We start from the raw sequence: 19,283 nt of genomic DNA, 5'->3' as shown, positions 1-19,283 counted from the left end.
TATATATATATATATATATATATATATATATATATATATATATATAATAAATATAATATTTATTACAAGATAAATTAACGAACACGTGTTTCGTTACGGTCATAAGAAACATGTAAGTCAATTGTTTTTATATATAAAATTATAAAATAAATATATTTATAACTAGCTCCTAATGATTAAAACGAATAGCAGTTTTTGCCTGCCAAACTGGCAAGCGAAACAATGAAAAATATCTTCGTATTCAATCGACGTACGTGATTGTAAGCCGTATAAAAAATTGAGAAGGCCGCTACCGTTATACGAGTTATACATTTGGGTACAATGCAAATGCATTGCAACTCCCATCTCATGCATGTTTTAACATCCGATTAAATATTATAGAATACAGTTTTTTTTTTTTTTTTTTCATTCGTATGCCTGTATTAAAGCAATAATATCGTTTTCGATAGTAAAACAGTTCGATCCCCAATTTAGTTATTAAACCTAGACATATTTCAAATCGGAACAGCATTTACGTGATCGATTTTCTCTGTACTTACATCGTTTCCACTGCTTTCCACGATCCAATACGCGTCGTTTCCATCATAAACGGTTCGAATTCACCACGTACCACAGGGGGCACTGCCACCGGAACCTTTACAGTCGATTTACCTCCATCACCGCCATCGCCACCGTCTTCATCTTCATCGTCATCATCCTTGTCTTCTTTGTCCGATTTTTTTTTCTTGGCTTTAGACCCTGAGCCCGGAGCTTTTTTTTTCGCTGTCACCTTCTCTTTCTCCTTCTTCTTCTTGCTACTTTCTTTGTTCTGTTCCCCTTCCTGTTCAGCGACACTCAGGAATCCCTCGGCCGGAGGTTCCCAGACAGACTCTAAACACACAAAAACAAATAGTACTAAAAAATCCTTAGTCATACACGTCCTATCTGTCATTTTCTCCACCGACCTCCAGTCTCAGTGTTCCAGTAGTACATCATATCAGTACCATCGTCCGTCCTAGATTGATGCCAAACATACTCAGGCTTGGGGGGCGGCACCGTTTTAATGGACACGGGCATGTTGTTTTTTGAGTAGCTAATATTCACATGCGGTCCAGTCGGCTGAGGAGTCATCATATAAGGAGTGGGACGTATAGAAATGCCTTTTTCTTTTAACAGTACTTGCGAAGAAAAATCGGGGTTGTTCTGTATGTCGTTGTAGTAGGCTTTCATAGCGTTCTACAAAACGTATATTATTACACAAAAAAAAAAAAAAAAATGTTTAAAACTTGTATATAACAATTTAACATTTTGCTTTTTTGTATGACAATTGTATTTGAGTTTTAAAATTACACCAATATATGGAATATAAAGGGTAGACCACAGTAAAATAAATTTGATCCTCTATACAAATTTAGTTCGTATAAATATAGAATACTATTTCCAATATACCGAAAACTTAACACGTAATGGAAATCCATAAAACGTCACTGTATATAACGTATATTGCAGATAGGATATACATTTTATAAGTATGAGGTATAGATCATAAACGGGATTGAGGGGGGGAGGGGTAAAGCTCTATGATGACAGTAAAAATATTATTATTATAGAGTAATATACCTGTTCCATTCGTTTCATGTCCATTTCCATTTTTTGTTCTTCTTTCCGTTCAACGGCACTGTTCTTTTTAATATCCACCAGCCGTTTGGCCACACTATTTTGGTGCCGTTTTCCATTTTCATGAAACTGAATACTCTGTTAAATATACACGCATTGCACATATTTACATTAGCATTGATCTTTAAAATACTTGTGCACTTCACCTCACATTACATGCAAAGTGCAAATTAATTCAACCATGTATAAGATATATGTATTATGAATAACTCACTGGTTTGTTATCTGCAATCCAACATTTGCAAAAGTCGCAGTACTTCTTGCCTGTCGATTTCCAGAATTCGGTCCTACAAATGTATTTAAATAAGCGTTAATAACATGTCAGAGGGTCTAATTTAAATTATAATATTCCAACATTTCATACTGTAGTGAATTGGTAGGTGATTCATAATATTTATTTAGTGGAAGGGTAGAAATAACTCATTTATAGCTTTCGCATCTTAAGCAACTCATATATTGTTTAGTATTTAGTACAACTTTCAATCAGTCTTATAAGTATCATAAATATAATAAATAAAATAACTCAGGAATTTTGAAAATAATAATTTTAAGTATTATGCATATGTCTAATAAATATTGCAATACACGCTTAGTCGAAAGAGTTGGTAAATCATAAAATATTGAGCGTACTGTAATATCAAAAATGGATTATGTATTGGAACAATACATTTAATTAGCGATTAAGAAATTAGTTTTATTCGTATAAATAACATCGACGTATTAATAAAAACAATAAAAATAATATAAAAACAGTAAAATTAAGAGTGAAACTTTTATTTATGTAACTCTTCCTTTAGTGAAAAACACCAAAAAAAATACGCTCTCTACCATACATCAGAAGATAAATTTGGAAAGTTCTTAAATTCAAACATTTAAAATACTAATATTTCTTTTTAATTTTTAATATAAAATAATTAATTTGCAATTTATAATATATAACACTTTTAGAACGATTATTTTATGACTTTATGGTTATTTTAATGTATAAACACACATTTCAATAAAACATTAAATTAAAATAAGATAATTATTATATATTATTATATTCAATGGAACTATTATTTAACTTATACATATTATTTACTGAATCATTTATAACTCGCTATAATATCGTCTCGCCATTCAAAATTGAAGGTACTTTAAAAAACAAAAATGTTTTATATTATTATTTATAATTCATAACTACGATCATTAACTGTAATAACTTTCGTTATTTTAGGGGTTATTAATTAAAAATAAAAAACTATTATTTGCAATTATTCAAAAATATTTTTCAGTAGATAGAGATTTCAAATTTGCATGTACATAAATATTTGACTTTTTAATACAATCAGTATAAAACAAAATAAAAAACAATAAGTAGGAGGTAAAATAAATAATATTCGCAATTCACAATCATACAAAATAATAATTCACCACATGAAGTAATTTGAAGTAAAACGAATTGAAAAATAAATTACAAATTTGATTACCAACGCTTTACTTTTTAATTTTAATTATTTTTAAAAGTATAAATATATAAATATATTAAATTATTTTATGGTACTAAGAAACATAATATTATAAACCACTCCTTATATAAGGAAACACAAATCATTTACCATTTACTATTTCTGAGCTTTCCCCTTCATTGTCTATAATTACAAAATAAATAAATTGATTTATCGTCCCTTTGTTTATCTAACCTCACAACCACTTTATTTGGTTATATTTAATAAATCCAAAATTAAAATTATATGTATAATAACATAATACAACTTTTGAAATTACTATGGATTGTTGTTTTATAATTTTTAAAAGATTTATATTTATAAGATTATTTATTTAGTTATATTGTCCTCCAACGCAAGTACGTTACTAGGATTTCAATTTAAAGAGGGGGGGAGGTGTTATTCAAAATTAACTGAAAAAATTATACACATCCAATTAATAATCTTACATATACTTTATTGTATAATCATTAGTACACATTACTATTAGTACATTACACATGAATAGATAATGATGTATAAGAAAATATTTTAATATTTTAATAAAGTTTCAAATGTACATTTTATCTCTAATGTATAATTATTAATAAAAAACAAAAATTAAATTTTTTAAATAACTTCATGTGACGAGTATTAAAAGCTAGTGTATCTATTATTTCGTCAGTGGTTGCAACTAAATTACGATGAATATTCATAATGATTATACCATTCAAGCGATTTTCATCAGATGTGTTTCTTAAATAGATTTTCAAGCATTGCGAGAAGGAAAAGGATTTTTATTATTTACTGTTGTCTGGTAATGTAATCAATATTAGTAAATATAAGAGTATATAAGTAGTGCCGGATCTGGAGGGGGAAGGCAATTGAGTATGATTGCCTCAGGCGCTATTAGTATAAACCGAAAATTCAACACAGCCCATGTATTCGCCACGCGCAGTACACGCATGACGGGAACCCAGTTTAAATACACGGTTTTAATAGTAACGTATATTATACTTAGTCCACAACAATGAGTCATACCAAAATCTCTAATATTTTTCCAGTATGCAAGATAACAGCAAATCAGCGATATCTTCTCGATTTAGAATCTAAATCGGAAGATAAAGAAAAATGTTTCATATTGCATATCCTACTCAGCAAAAAAAGAAAAAAAAAAGCAAAACGAATAAGTATTTTAGAAAAAGAAAGAGTCATAGGTAAGGTGTGGTAGGTTGATCTGATGCGTAAATGTTGTATAGTATCGGGGAAAGTAAACCTCCTTGAGCAACACCAGCATTTATATAGATATGCATTTATATGCTAGAGACAGAGGAGCCGTAACATATTCGGAAGTTACGGTCTGTTAAGTATGATTTAATGAGCAGGTAGTAGGAAGGGTGTAATAATTTTTTAAGTTTAAATAGCAGGCCATTATGCCACACCCTATCGAATGCTTGCGATACATCAAGAAAAGCACAGGTGCAATATAATTTTTTCTCTAGGGAGAAGGAAATCGCATCAACAATCCTGTGGGCTTGATGGATTGTAGAATGCGATTGACGGAAACCGAACCGATGATCAGGAAGTATTTTGTTTTCACTTATGCTTGGTAAAGTTCGTTTGAGAATTAATTAGTCTGTAAGACTAATAGTAAATAGTAAATAGGTCTGTAAGACGTGACCAAGTCTGGGGGTTTGTTGGGTTTTGGAAAAAGGATAATAGATGAGAATTTCCAAACAGTTGGGAAATAAGAGAGTCTTAATATAGCATTATAAATATGAGTTTGGTGAATTATGGCTTTTATTGGAAGATACTTAGCAACTTCAGCGGTGATTAAGTCATAGCCTGGAGATTTTCGATTGAGATATTTTTGAATAATATACTTGACATCATTTGGCGAGAAATGTTTGACAGGAGTAGAAAGTGTAAGAGGAGCTTCTAGAAACTGGTGTACTGAGTTGATAATGTCGTAATTTATTATATTTTTATGGGGTTGGAATGTATAATGTAGATGGGTCTTGAATAATTCTGCTTTATCTGAGTCTTTAGTAGCATAAGTGCCGTTATCTTTTTTTATGGGAATATTAGAGAATTTATATTTAAGAGCTTTTTTGGTAGCCTTCCAAAGACTTCCGTCTTTATTTGATAGATTAAATAAATGGTATTCAAATGATGCTAGTTTGTGTTTAATGAGAATTTTTTTTAATTTATTTGCCAACTTATTGTATTTGTGTTTATCCGACGGAAGTCTAGTTCGCTGATATTGAGCTCTTGATTTACGTTTCTCGGCTATGATAATTCTTATGTTAAGGGGAAATGGACTAGTTAAATGGGTGAGTTAATTTAGATTTGTGGCTGCCCAAGCAGCTGCTTGTATGCATTTAGTGAGATCATTAATTGCTAAGTCGATGTCATCAGTAGATTTTAATTTCACATTTAATTTAATTTCTTGTTGGACAAGTTTATGGATAGAATCTTATCAGTGTGAGAATAGAATAGTTTAGGTGGTTTGGGGTGAGTTGGTGGACAGGTATTTAAGGTTAGAAGTATTGAGGAGTGATCAGAGTTTAGATCCAAAAGATTTTCAATCGTATTATGTATACTGTTGGGAATTTTTGTAACGAATATGTCCAGAATATCAGGGTTTTTTCTTATAGAAGTTGGCTAATAAGTTGGCCCAGATGGGACCAGTACTTTATAATTATTATTTGTAACAAAGTTATATAGGACAAGTCCTCTAGGGTTATTGGCCCGACAGCCCCAAGAAAATATAAGATATTTCAAATCGTGTATGAAACAACACAAAATCACGACCTCAGATTATTAGACAAAATGATGTAATGAGAAGCCGAGTCCCGGCTTTACATTACTGTTATCGTATTATATATATTTCGTTATGATAAATATATGTTCATCACGGTTTATGATGTATCTAAACATTTATAAAACACAAGTATAACCCAGTCAAGGAAGGGGTATTATTACTACATCTGTAACACCCACCCTGATTACGTGCCTCGTCTAACGCCATCTAAAAGTTTTTCCGAATTAAAAAATCGAACTCATATTAATATAAAAATTGAATAAACTGTTATTGGAACAATATTAAAACAAGTCACAGCATTTAAGAACTTTTCGAATAACAAATATAACTTAAAATGAATTCTAGTATCATCTACTCGGGTGTATTGAAATCAATTTCACTGCAAACGTTTTGATTGGAGAACCCAACACTCGCAGATTTAAATCATAATCTACATACTCTAATCAATCTCCAATTATATACAAGTATATTGTACGATAAACGTAATTACATACGTACTAATCATATATCATTCGTCTACAATTCAAATTCGATTAAACCTCGTAGACTCGAAAATAAACGGTGTCATCAAGATACACGATAATACACAGTACAGCAGTTCTTTCCGTCGAACTCATTTCACATTTTCAGCACAACTCACAACTTTCAGTTCACCAAAACCACCACTGTTAATCGTTTTGCAACCCAGTTTTAACGTAAGCAATAAAATAATAAAGTTCTACTCTTACTTAAACGAATATAAAATGATAAACGATTCACTATTAGACCAGGGTTTTCTTGTTCATGTCACATGCATTCCATAACAATAATTTGTATCATATACACATGTAGTTGTCTTATTTACTTATCGCAGTATCTACTCATTGGCATTATTTGACAAAGAGAGACAGATTTATGACCTACGCTGAATCCACTTGGACTAATTTACCGAAGTCTACAATCCCCACTTGTTCCAAAACATTTAAAGATAATCCATCACGGTGAGAAATTGTAAACCAATTATTCTAAAATATTTGAGAGAGTATTAGGATGACACTACAAAACCGAATATTTCAAATAGTATTTACGTTTACAGACGCAAAAAAACAAATCACATGTGATACAGTAATGCAATCTGATTTTGAAAAAAATTACTTTCTACAACACAGTTGAAATCATAGAATGAATATTCACTTGAAAATGAAACTACGTGTATTTCATAGAATTTTAAAATATTATAATTTAATTTATACATTTCCATAAACCAGTACATCATCATAATACATCGTATTTCTCTTACACAAATTTTAAATTTCAGTTTTTTTTTTTATGGTGACATTTCCCGTATTGAATTAAAAAAAATTAAATTTGAGTAATATCACATATGTTAATTATGCCTTAATAGAAAATTAAAAAAATTGTATAGATTCGTTTAATTATAATATAACTTATTAGTAATACAAGTATGATTAATGAATGATCATGTGTATTCTTTAATAAGTCCCAATATTTTATACACTTAAACTATAATCGAATATGACCAACACAATCTACTTAAATATCATCGTGAACACGTGTAAATTATTTCTAAAATTTGTTACTTGTTCGACTGTTTTTCATAATTATTTACTAGAAAATACATGCAAACACGAGTTTTGATAAGATAAAAGTTCACATTTATACATTATAATCTAATTAATGACGTTACCTAATAATAATAATTTTTAATCAAATTACGTTATACTTAGTATTTCCGAGTCTCATTAGTTTATTGTATGTGCCTTGTAATTTAATCATTGTCAAATTATAAATACGCATAATTAGATAAAATTTTAAATCTGCCATAACTTTAGTCATGAATAGGGAACGGATTTATATGTAAATACATATTTTTATTAAAACAAGATATTTAAAATTTGATAAGAAATGTTCATAATTTAAATCATTCCTATTAATATGATGCTACTTTTATTTTACATATTTTTACATATTTTGGTATAATTACATATTTCACTAATTTTTAAATATTTTTAAACATATTTTATTAGTTCATCATTCATACGTCTTCTTCATACAAAAATATAAAAAATTATTTCAAATTTAGATCCAGAACTTTTATCGCTATTAGAAAAACTCAAAATATTATGCAAAATGAAACATTGAAAACAAATTTAATTTTCATCTCAGTGAATTTTAGTTTTATTGCACATACAATTATAAAATTAAAAACAAAAATATGTCCTTGAATAAAAGTATGCAAATTGTCGAATCAACGATTGCAAAATGAAAACTCGTAAACGGACCAATAGGAGAAGTAGTAAAAAAGAAAATTCATGTTTTTACAGAAAAAAATTTCAGGTCATATTGATTTTAAATCAATTAATGACATAATTAGTGGCAGACACCCTTCTAAAAATTTGGAATTATCGCCTTCTAATAATATGCCCTTCAAACATGCTTAAATCAACCGATGTAGGTTGATGTGGAACGATCATTTAGCCGTTTTAAAAATATTTTCAGATCTAATAGGCGACATTTAATATTTGATAATTTAAAATATATTGTAATAATTCAATGCAACAAATCATTTTGATAATTTAATAATTATATTTTTTTTTTTTTTTTAAATTTTTTTCCTACATATTTGGATGGTTTTAGTACATATTTTATAAATTATACTTACATACATATGTACATATTTATGTATTTTTATTACATATAAATTCGTTCCCTAGTCATGAATAATATTAATCAAAGTAAAACTAAAAATCGTATACTTCCCATACAAACAATAATATGCAGTATTTTTTTCATACACAGTAAAATAATATTTCGAAATGTAAGAAATTCTATAGTGTGGGCACAAATGTTGCACATCCACGTTTATACAAAGATTAACAAAGTTCTGTAAAAGTGTATAATAATATTAAAAATAATAATAATAATAATTACGCATGCATGATGAGGGGACCGTTTAATCGTGTACACAATACATATAAGGGTACCCATATTATATACTATGGACAAAAAGCTTTTATCTTTCATATATAAAATACAGATGCTATGTTTATCCACTTATTCACGATAATGCTAATGTATATGTATACTTTAATAACCACCGAAAATTTACACCTACTCAAGTTCAACAAAACTATATCAGTCTACTGTCTATAATATTATTGAATGCGATGATATACAAACAAGTGCATTACATTTAATCATAAATTAAAATGTTATAGATATGCTTATATACAAAAGCTTTACGTTTAAGTGATGCTCATCATAATATATTTGGCAAAATTAGCCATTCTGATCTTACCATGTAAAATGTAAAGTTTGAGTTCGGGATTAAAGAGTATAGAGGTTTATCATAATTATTAAAATATATATTATACAAACAGCGATAAATATATAAGGTTTTTTTTTTTAATAATTTACTAAATTGAGACTACATTATTAAAATTAATGTAAATTTTTTAGTAAAATATTAAAAAAATACCTAACTTATATTCTGATGACTGGGAAAATTTGAAGATATAAGTATATAATGTTATTTAATTATTTAATGTATAAGAAAAAAAATTAATTATTTTTTTAATTTTCTATTCTATTCATATTTTATACTTATTTATCATAGAAAATATTTAACTATACCAAGGTAAACTAGAAACACTAGGGAATCGAATAAACAACCATCATACTAAGTTTAAACTCACGACTGCAATATAATGAATCTCATCTGAGACGTTAACTCTCGTACTTCATTGCCTTTTAATTGGACTTGGTTGAAAATATTAGATGATAGATCTTTAAAGACACATGCAAAACACAAAAATATTAGATACGGTCTCGTTCCATCAAGTCAAATAACTAAAAATTTAAAAATCCTTTCTACTAAATTTAAATTTAGACATTTACCAACAATTGAAACGATCTTGAATAAAATATAGCCTGTAGAAAAAAATTAAACCTTCAATTTTAATTACTGGTCAATCAACGACACCAATTATTTGTGCTCATCTAAGCGATGATAGGAAAATACATTTTAAATATGAAGTGCACTTCATAGTACATAAAAAAAAAACATGTAATCAATAGATTTTGATCATTGAATTTTTATTTTTGGATCTAATAAAGTTTTTCGATTGAAATATAACAACCCTGGTATTTATAGTGAGTGCATAGAAAGTACAAATGCACGACGTAGAGTATATATGATGAGGAATAGACGTATATGTATATAATGATGTGTAGACGTTTTTAATTCGTATAAACATTAAAATCGCGACGACGACAGAGGCGTCAGCGGAGGGCGTTCGACTAAAATTAACGGTCCAACGGCGACGAGCAATTGATATACGAACGATTTGGCGACCATCGTTACTAATAGAGGGCATTTAGCTTGTATGTGAGGGACTCCACCGATGATCTAAATCAGGAATCTAGTTTAATACGCGACGATTGGCAATCTTCGAGACTAACCGTTTTGTGATCGTTCCAAAAAAAAAACTGTAAAAATTAGTAAAATAAAATACCAAATAGGCACGTATAATATTAATAGAACATTAAATACACGCCTGCTGTATACATACTGGTAATATTACAAAATATATGCAAACGTGACGCAAAAAAATGAATAAAACTTGTCAAAAAAATATTACGACACATCGATTTTCAAGCGTTTGAGATAAAATTTGAAACGCACATAGGTAATATGTGCTCATTATACTTACTTGTTGTATATTATATATTTATATATTACACAGAGTTTGCATTAAATTATCGATTTCATACGATCGGCAAAGTAATTTAATTGTAGATCATAAATTTTTTTACACATAAATATGATTCAATAACATTTAACACATTAAGTGCCGAGAAATCCTAAATGAGATCTCAACAATCTTTGTCTTTGGGTTCTTCTGGGTGGTTTACTCAGAAAATATTATACATTTTATTATTATAACACTCTATATAAGAACTATGTGTTGCCCAATGAATGCATAATTCAGCAGAAAATCTGTCGAAATCATGAAATTGACATTTTCACGAATTCGGCAAAACATAGGCTAGGTTTAAATTCACTCGAGTTGTTATATAATTTTCTTTTAAGGAAAAAAATTTACTTCTATAATATACACAACCACAATACGTTTCGACAATGCGCTCCAAAAAAACGTTTTCATAATACCTACCTATTGGTATTCTATCGCTTGTGACGAACAGCCGACGCAAACCCAGTTATGCACGGTTAAACATACATTTATACATTATACAGATATATGTGCGAGTTATCAGAATTTTATGTGTAAGCGGTTAGCTCATATATAAACGCGAAGCACAGAACATTTTATAATAGTGAAGTACTCGTACTACAAAAAATTTATGTACGATAATAAAATGTATAGATGCCCTTTTTGAGTGTCTTTAGTGGTCAACTTATAAAATTCAAATCAGAACTACTTCATGTTTTCTAATGCTTTTATGACATAAAATTCCCATCACCCTGTGCCTAGTATATACTGATTAGTGATTAAAACTGTACATGCAATATAAAGGGCGACGAAATCGAAATCCACTCAACCTGTAGTCATCTAAAAAGTGAATTTGTTGATGCGTGTATACGTATGTATGTACGACGCATAAAATAAAAACGGGAGCGATATCACGATTTTTACGGTGCCAAAAAAAAGAAAGAAAAAATATAAAATCTTGGGTGATCTAGGACCACACCCCAACAGACGTAAGACTTTTTAATTAGATTATTTGTTATAGCCCATTAATATTTATAGCCGGAAGCACGTGTGTACATACATCAGTCTCGTCCTCGGTATTGGCAGCGGAGGCATGACGCCAACGATTGTACCACGACAAATTATCGTAACAGTTTTCAATTGCGATATAATGTGTTGCTACGAGAGCGCACAACATGAACACTACGTCCATTGATGAGAAGATAACGAGGCGGGCTTTTCATTTCAAGTCTTAAGTTAGTTTCATACCTTCCATTAATAATAATTTATTCAACGGTAGTTCGCAGTACCTACCCCCGCACAGAGCCATATTTAGCCAATATTTAAATATTTGACGCCCGAAAATGACAGTAAAATATCACCCTTTCGGAGTGTTCAGTGTCAAACGGAAAAAAAATCATATACATAGATCAAACCATACTTTTAATATTTTACATAAAATAAGTCGATATGAAGATATATATTACAATAGTACATCTTTTAGTTGTATAATAATGTAAACAAAAAAAAAATTATAATAATACATGTTTCTTGACACGTGTAGAAACACGTTTGCAGAAACGTTGAGAGCAATCAACTTTGCCACATCATTTAATATTATCTAATAACGATACCTACCAGATTTACGGATATCCAAATACGAACATTTCGATATCCGAACTAATGATAAGAAAACTTGGTTATTGGTGAAATCATTTAACAAATAAGTAGGTTTATATATAAATTTAGATAATCAAATTTTATTGAAATTTAACAATTATGTATTTTATTAAATATTACAAAGAAAAATTGATAGTTAAAAAATAATATATAGCTATCGTCATTCCTCAAGTAGGAGAATTTCATCCAGATCGATTAAACCATCTATACCTACTTCTAAAGTATAAACTTAAACAAGATTAAATAATTTACGTTATATTTTAATAAGGAAATATAAAGTATTATGAATGTACACGAAAAATGAATATATAATTATAGAATTATGAAAATAAAATAGTTTATATTAAACAAACACATAACAGTAAATATAGCTATATGCTTACAACAAAAGTTAAAATCTAAGAGTGATAGACTAACTGCAACAAAATAAAAGAATGATTTCAAATTTATATTTAATAGTGAACAGTAGGTATTAAGTCACGTAATTTTAAACTTAAAAGATTTATTTTAAATAGCTTTAAGGGTGGTTTTTTTTTTTGTAGGTATTATTATTTGGTTAACAGTATTAAGTAGGTAGTGTAACATAATAACTTAGACCGTATATGGTTTCAATTTCAGAATATATTTGATAGGTAAACAAGTTAAGTATATTATCTATCACAACACATGTAAATTATAATATACAACAAATTGGTATTGTACACATAAAATAATACCATCGAAGATTTATAAATCTATTTTATATGGAATATCTAATAAATATTCAATAAACTTTGGAAATTTAACGTCTGATAAGTCAATTTAACACAACGTAAATTGAGAACTATAGAGATTTTGTAAAGCAAGTTCTACATAGTGCTACGTCGATTCTTGGCAGGTTTAGGTTTTATTTACATTATAAAGATAAATTATTCATTGTTGTATGAATGTTTAGTACATTTAAATATAAGTAACTTCTCTACGACTCCTACAACTGTTGGCAATATTTTTACACGAAAACGTTTTAATCGAGACATACTTTTACTTCACAGCTTTAATAAATCTAAACCCCTTAGTGTACCTAAGCCCAAATTAAATAACGAATTATTACTATTGATAATGGGTTTTTGGCATACGAGAGGCGATTTCGTAATGAATTAATGAGTGTGAAAGTAATAAATTGATCGAATATTATATATAATAACAATAGTGTAAACAGCCAACTTTGTTTTGCCAACCTCACAAATATAGATCATAGGGCCCATACTAGAACAAAAACAAATAATTTATATTCAATTCGATTTAGGTCAGCACAGAGTAAAACTTAAGTAAATTTGTTCAGTCCAGTTATTGATTATACACAATAAATATATATATTCGATCTGAAGTGTATAAAAATAATTTAATGGCTCTAAAAACACTAGGTACATTTTAGTTTAACCTGATAAAAAGAGTACATAGTCACACTTTTAAAATTACAGTTTTTTCATTAATACGTTAACTAAATATGCTTTATACATAGAAATATATGTATTCCTACATAAAAAAAATTTAAAAAAAAAAACATATTTCATAAACCACTTCCAAGTGTATTTACTGTTTTAGCGACTTCAAATACAAAACAAATTTCACATATTTACACTTTTATTTATTATAGTTTGTTGGTCTTATACGAATGTGCAGCTATAACGGCGAAGATGAATACACTGTAATATAGTGATACTTGGCAATGTACTTAGAATCTAAAGCACCACGCAGCATGCCACAAGCGGTTTGAAATTTTCTTTCTTTGATTAATTTTACACTCACGTCAAAACAGTAACCCAATATCACTCTCGTAAATCCACTCTACCACACACTAACGTCTGTTCGTTATTGTCAATCATTCAGAGATCAACACGAATTGGCAGAATTTAATTTTTTTTTTAATTTTAAATAAAAACTCACCCATATTTTTATCATTAACTACTAAATTATATACTAAAAATAATTTTTAAAAACGAGTTGTTAATAACAAAAACTATAATATGTATGGAATTTAGACAAGTCTAATCAAATTAAATTTTTCTAAGTACATATATATGTGCATTGGAACATGGTAGTTAAACATAAAAAATTTAATTGGAATGAATATCCATACAATTTATTAAAATAATAATTTCTGAAATATATGCAGAGTAATATAAACAATAAATATATATTATATAATATTGAACAAATTTTTTTGTTGATAAAACACAATTGGCTTTTAGATTTTTTTATAATTATCACATACATAATAAATCTAAAAAACACTTTGACTGTAATATAATAAATAAATAATATTTTGACAAGAAAAACACTAATTATTAAAGACTAAACAAGACTAGATGTGTTAAATACATTAATTGAATGGTAATAGTGTAAAAAATAATTGTCTTTTTAAAATAATCTATAACAATGATATAATTATATTATAAATTATGTTGTAGACTATAATACTATTGAATATAATATTAATATTACATTAAAATGTAAGTCATGTTATAATTACTTCTAGATTGGACCCTAGGTTTTATAATAACTCTAACGTATTATATTAAGGTACATTCATATTAGAGTATTTGATTAAATTCAATGTTGAATTAGTTGGTGTTCACAATTACTAAAATAATATAACATTCTATTTACAGGATTTACCTATAATATAAGATATGAAAATATTGTATGATAAACTTAATCTACAATAATAAAGCAAAAAAATATTAATAGGAACTTAAATAAATTACAAATATGGACAGTAAAATATAATTTTTTTTTTTAGTACATTTTGTTTTTTACTTTGATAAATGATAAATATTTGTCAACTAATAAAATTGAAGGTTTAGCCTAATGGAAATAAAAAAAATTAGGGTACAAAATATCAGTATACAGTTTCACCAAAAATCTTATTTCTTTTTTTTTATATTTTATATTAAATTGTTTTATTTCATTTAAAATCAAAACTCTATAGTTGGAATAATAACTGACAATGTAAATGAATGAAAAATTAGAAAATATTCCTATAAATTGTTTAATAATTTATATAAAACGCTAAAAGCATCAAATATTGAAAAAGTTTTTGTAAATAAAAAATCAAACATGTACAAGAAATATGTTTAAATTTAAATACCTAACTAACTGCAAATTGTTACAATAAAGAAAATAATTGACTACAAATAAATTTAAACTAGAATTTGGAAGAAATGGGAAATATGACTGAAATTGAGAAACTACATGAGTAAAACAATAGATATAAGTACATTAAAAATAATAAATGGTATTAATTAATAAATACTAAATTAAATAGTAATAGTTGGCAAATTCAAAACTAATAAATATATAGTTTAAGACAATCATCAATGTTTTAATTTTTCTGGAAAATTCGAATAAACCAACACCCTGTTTAGAAAATTTTGTCTTTAATCTCTAGAAAATGAAGAAACTCTATTTGATGTTTAAGATAGGAATCTACAAAATTAAATAAAACTAATGGAACTAAAAAACCTAAATAAATAGTAATTTTACATTTCAACATATGATGTAACAACATAAACTAATTTGGATTTAGTTAACACATGATCAATAATTGGAAATCAAAATTTAAAGATATATAACATTTATATATAACTCGTGATTTTAAAGAATAGGAGTAAACATATTATTGTTTATCAAATACTGAAACATAGCTGATGGATTAAATGTATACTTGAATAAAAATAGGAATCTACATAAACACATTGATTCCCTGTAATAGGTAATTTTCATAATTTTTAACACTACTTATAATAAAAAGGAAACTATTAATCTACCCTCAATATTGGATAATCAAATAAAATATTTTAAAATTGGTTGTACGCTATAATGTTTTCCTACTTGTTTTATTGAAATTGGCAATCAATAATTTTGGTCGTTTTGGTAATACTTATCAACAATGGAAAATGTGAATCAGTATCATACAAAGAGTTAAAGAGAACCTGTTTAGAATGACGCTCCCATACAAGAGCGTTGTAGTTTTGTTGCACAGTGCAGACTAAACCCTCTTGCTGCGCCATGTTAATGAACTCGTACAATGTAGTTCCTCGTTTTGGTGCCGCAACCAATGCAATTCCATCAAATGCTAATGATGATGCAATAGTATGCACCAAATCATCACGAGCTTCATCAAAAAATAGACAGTCAGCTGCTAGTATCACATCATAATGACATAAGTTTGCAGGTCTTTGGTCCCATTTCAACACCTAATTAGCGAATATTACCATTAGTTCCAGTATAAAATGAAAACTAAAATATTGTCTTGTTCATTTCAGGCAACTAAACATCTTCAAAATCATGCTTTGCTTATAAATGAAAAATAATGGATATTGTTTGACTACAACTAATTAAGTAACACAAACAAACGGTGAGTATGAATATAAATAAATAGATAAATAATATTGAGAAAAAAAGAAATAGAAATTATCAATTAGATAATTATTGAAATCAATTAAACATAGATAAAATAATAAAGTAATAAAAATCTATAAATATATTAATCACAGAAGGTTGAAATAATAAGAAAAAAAAATCAAATTAACAAACGTGTATTAATGAAAAAATAAATCTACACAAAATGGTACTTGTTTCACTTAAAAACATAAATGTTTTATTATAACTAACCGAACAGGTAACTTTTGTTGAGAACACATTTTTCTTAAGTATACGTTCAACATTGTATACAGAATTCGGATTGCCATCAGTCAAATGAACATCACTACAAAAACCATATAGAGCTGCCATTATACCAGCCAAACAGCTCATACCGCCACCCAGCTCCAGTACAGTCTTATCTCTGAATAAATCCAGGTTTGATAGAACATAATAAGCTAATACCTCTTCGGATGGCCATATTCGAACATTGCCGGTATTGTTAAAACCCATGAGTTCTTCGGGTGTGATAATTATGGGAGATCGACATACATTAGCTGAGAAATTATTGCTTTGAACACAAGCAGAATATTTATACCATTCAGTACTGATACATTCAATATTAAAGAGATCATAGCTTATTTGTGCTGCAAATATTTGGTCTTGACATTTTTTACTGACTGTATTTGCTAATAATTTCCATCTATTACGTGCCCGTTCTTTAGCATTCATTATTCAACATATTATTATTAGTTTTCACTTAAATTAATGGTTTATTTTTTTGACTAGATATATCACAGAAAATGTCCTGCAAGAAACAGGAAAATAAAATAGTATGTATATTACTTATAACTAATCTAATCATTATCATGTAAAAATTATTTTATGTTAAGTCCAAGATCTTGTTTAGATTAACAATAATTACGTATAATATATAAGTAAATTATAAACTGATACAAAATCTATTACATTTTTCCATTGTTAAGTACTGAAATTAATATTTTAACTATCATAATAATTATGGAATGCATATACTGCAACTGTGCACTATTATGCAAATTTAATTGTGAACAATTTATGAACAAGCTTGTGAAATAAGGATTAATTGAAAACTACTTGATAAACACCATATTACAAGTGTTTATAGGTAGCTAGTTGTACACCATGTTTTACTAATATTCGACACTAATCGAATAAGCATAGTGCATCTATACGTTAAATACTATTCAGCTGATGTTATATCTGATACGCCTATACGCCACCGTTCTATATGAATGCAAAAATTGTTTTTTTCAAAGTCGCTGAAACGTAAATACGTATTAAAGACCTATGCATCTAGATTTCATCTCATAACCAGTTGTTTTTATTTTAATTTATTACCCGAAAACTTATAGTTACAATTGATTATATTTCCACTGAAAACCGTTTACGGGGTAAAGATTCAAAATGAAACACGTCGAACAATAATATCATTAATTTAAACAATGACATGAGCACAGCCGATTGGGTTGCGCCGAATGGTAGTACACTACAGACAAGAGATACTTACATTTTTGGTGTTTACGTACGTTTGGCAACTGGCGGGCGAAAAGCGTTTCGACGTCTTACATGGTCAGCGTTCGAACGGTACGCGTTTACGCGAACGGGAGCGTTTTAAAACAAACGTTAAAAAAAAAAATAAATAAAAATCCACTGGTCGGATAAAAAAAAAAAATAATAATTACTATCTCGGAGTAGAAACCACTGACCGTTCGGAACGTATGGAGGGGACGGAATATTGATATCCTGGCCATGGTGGCCAACATGACGCCGTGAACATCGCCGCTGAATAGATAACAGACCGCAAAACGCATAATTTTAAATCGTGTTCATAGATAATAAATAAATAAATAAAAATACTATAAATAATAAATAAATAAATAAATAGATAATTTTTATTATCTATGATCGTGTCACGGTAACTCCTCGATATGCCGTTATCATTATTTAAGCCCATCGAGATAGATGAACAATATATATAAGCCTATAATATATACGTGCCTTAAAAATTAAAATACATAATTTTTATAAATATATGGTTGTATCGTGTTCAGGGTATGGGTGTACAAATAGGTGACAAAAATAAAATGGATTTTAAATTAATAAATAAAACCATGAGCTTATTGATGATAAATTATGTCGATATTAGAAATATTTTTAAAAAATTTTAATTACTACTTTATTTTTTTTATATTTAATTCGTTACATTTTTAAACTTACAATAATTAAGTATTCTCGGTTATGTAAATAATATTTTTTCCATTATTTATATCAATTTTTTTCCATTCAATATTCATTTAAATTATTAATACTCTAAATTTATAAATTTAATAGCATGGACATAACTTGAACATTTATTAGAGGGATGGGGGCAATTATATAATTACATGTCTATCGAAAAGGGTTCCGTGGCCAGGGTTGGAATAGCTCTATGGCTGCATCCGAGTTCCGTCCTAAAAATAAAAATGTAATTTAAAGATGTACCAATTCCGCCCCGTG

The 19,283-nt window shown here is 28.1% G+C and overlaps 1 protein-coding gene across 2 annotated transcripts in view; it reads right to left on the bottom strand.

Moving 5' to 3' along the window:
- The window catches only part of LOC112684951 (calmodulin-lysine N-methyltransferase-like), a 22,478-nt gene extending 3,968 nt beyond the window's left edge, over positions 1-18,510 (bottom strand). The window contains exons 1-5 of one of the 2 annotated variants that reach the window (XM_025556688.1): positions 18,295-18,490; positions 1,871-1,943; positions 1,600-1,734; positions 945-1,215; positions 540-870 (exon numbers count right to left, since the gene is read on the bottom strand). In XM_025556688.1, the coding sequence (XP_025412473.1) occupies positions 540-870; positions 945-1,215; positions 1,600-1,734; positions 1,871-1,943; positions 18,295-18,296 (812 nt within the window). In that variant the 5' untranslated portion in view covers positions 18,297-18,490. Of the gene's footprint in view, positions 1-539; positions 871-944; positions 1,216-1,599; positions 1,735-1,870; positions 1,944-15,903; positions 16,580-16,997; positions 17,554-18,294 lie in introns of those variants that run through there. The other variant, XM_025556689.1, reaches the window with a different exon arrangement.
- Positions 18,511-19,283: the final 773 nt, after the last annotated feature.

This window comes from Sipha flava, unplaced genomic scaffold, assembly GCF_003268045.1.
Source record: "Sipha flava isolate LNK unplaced genomic scaffold, YSA_version1 259_pilon_pilon, whole genome shotgun sequence".
Classification (NCBI taxonomy): domain Eukaryota; kingdom Metazoa; phylum Arthropoda; class Insecta; order Hemiptera; family Aphididae; genus Sipha; species Sipha flava.
This window is presented reverse-complemented; position numbering and strand designations above follow the sequence as displayed.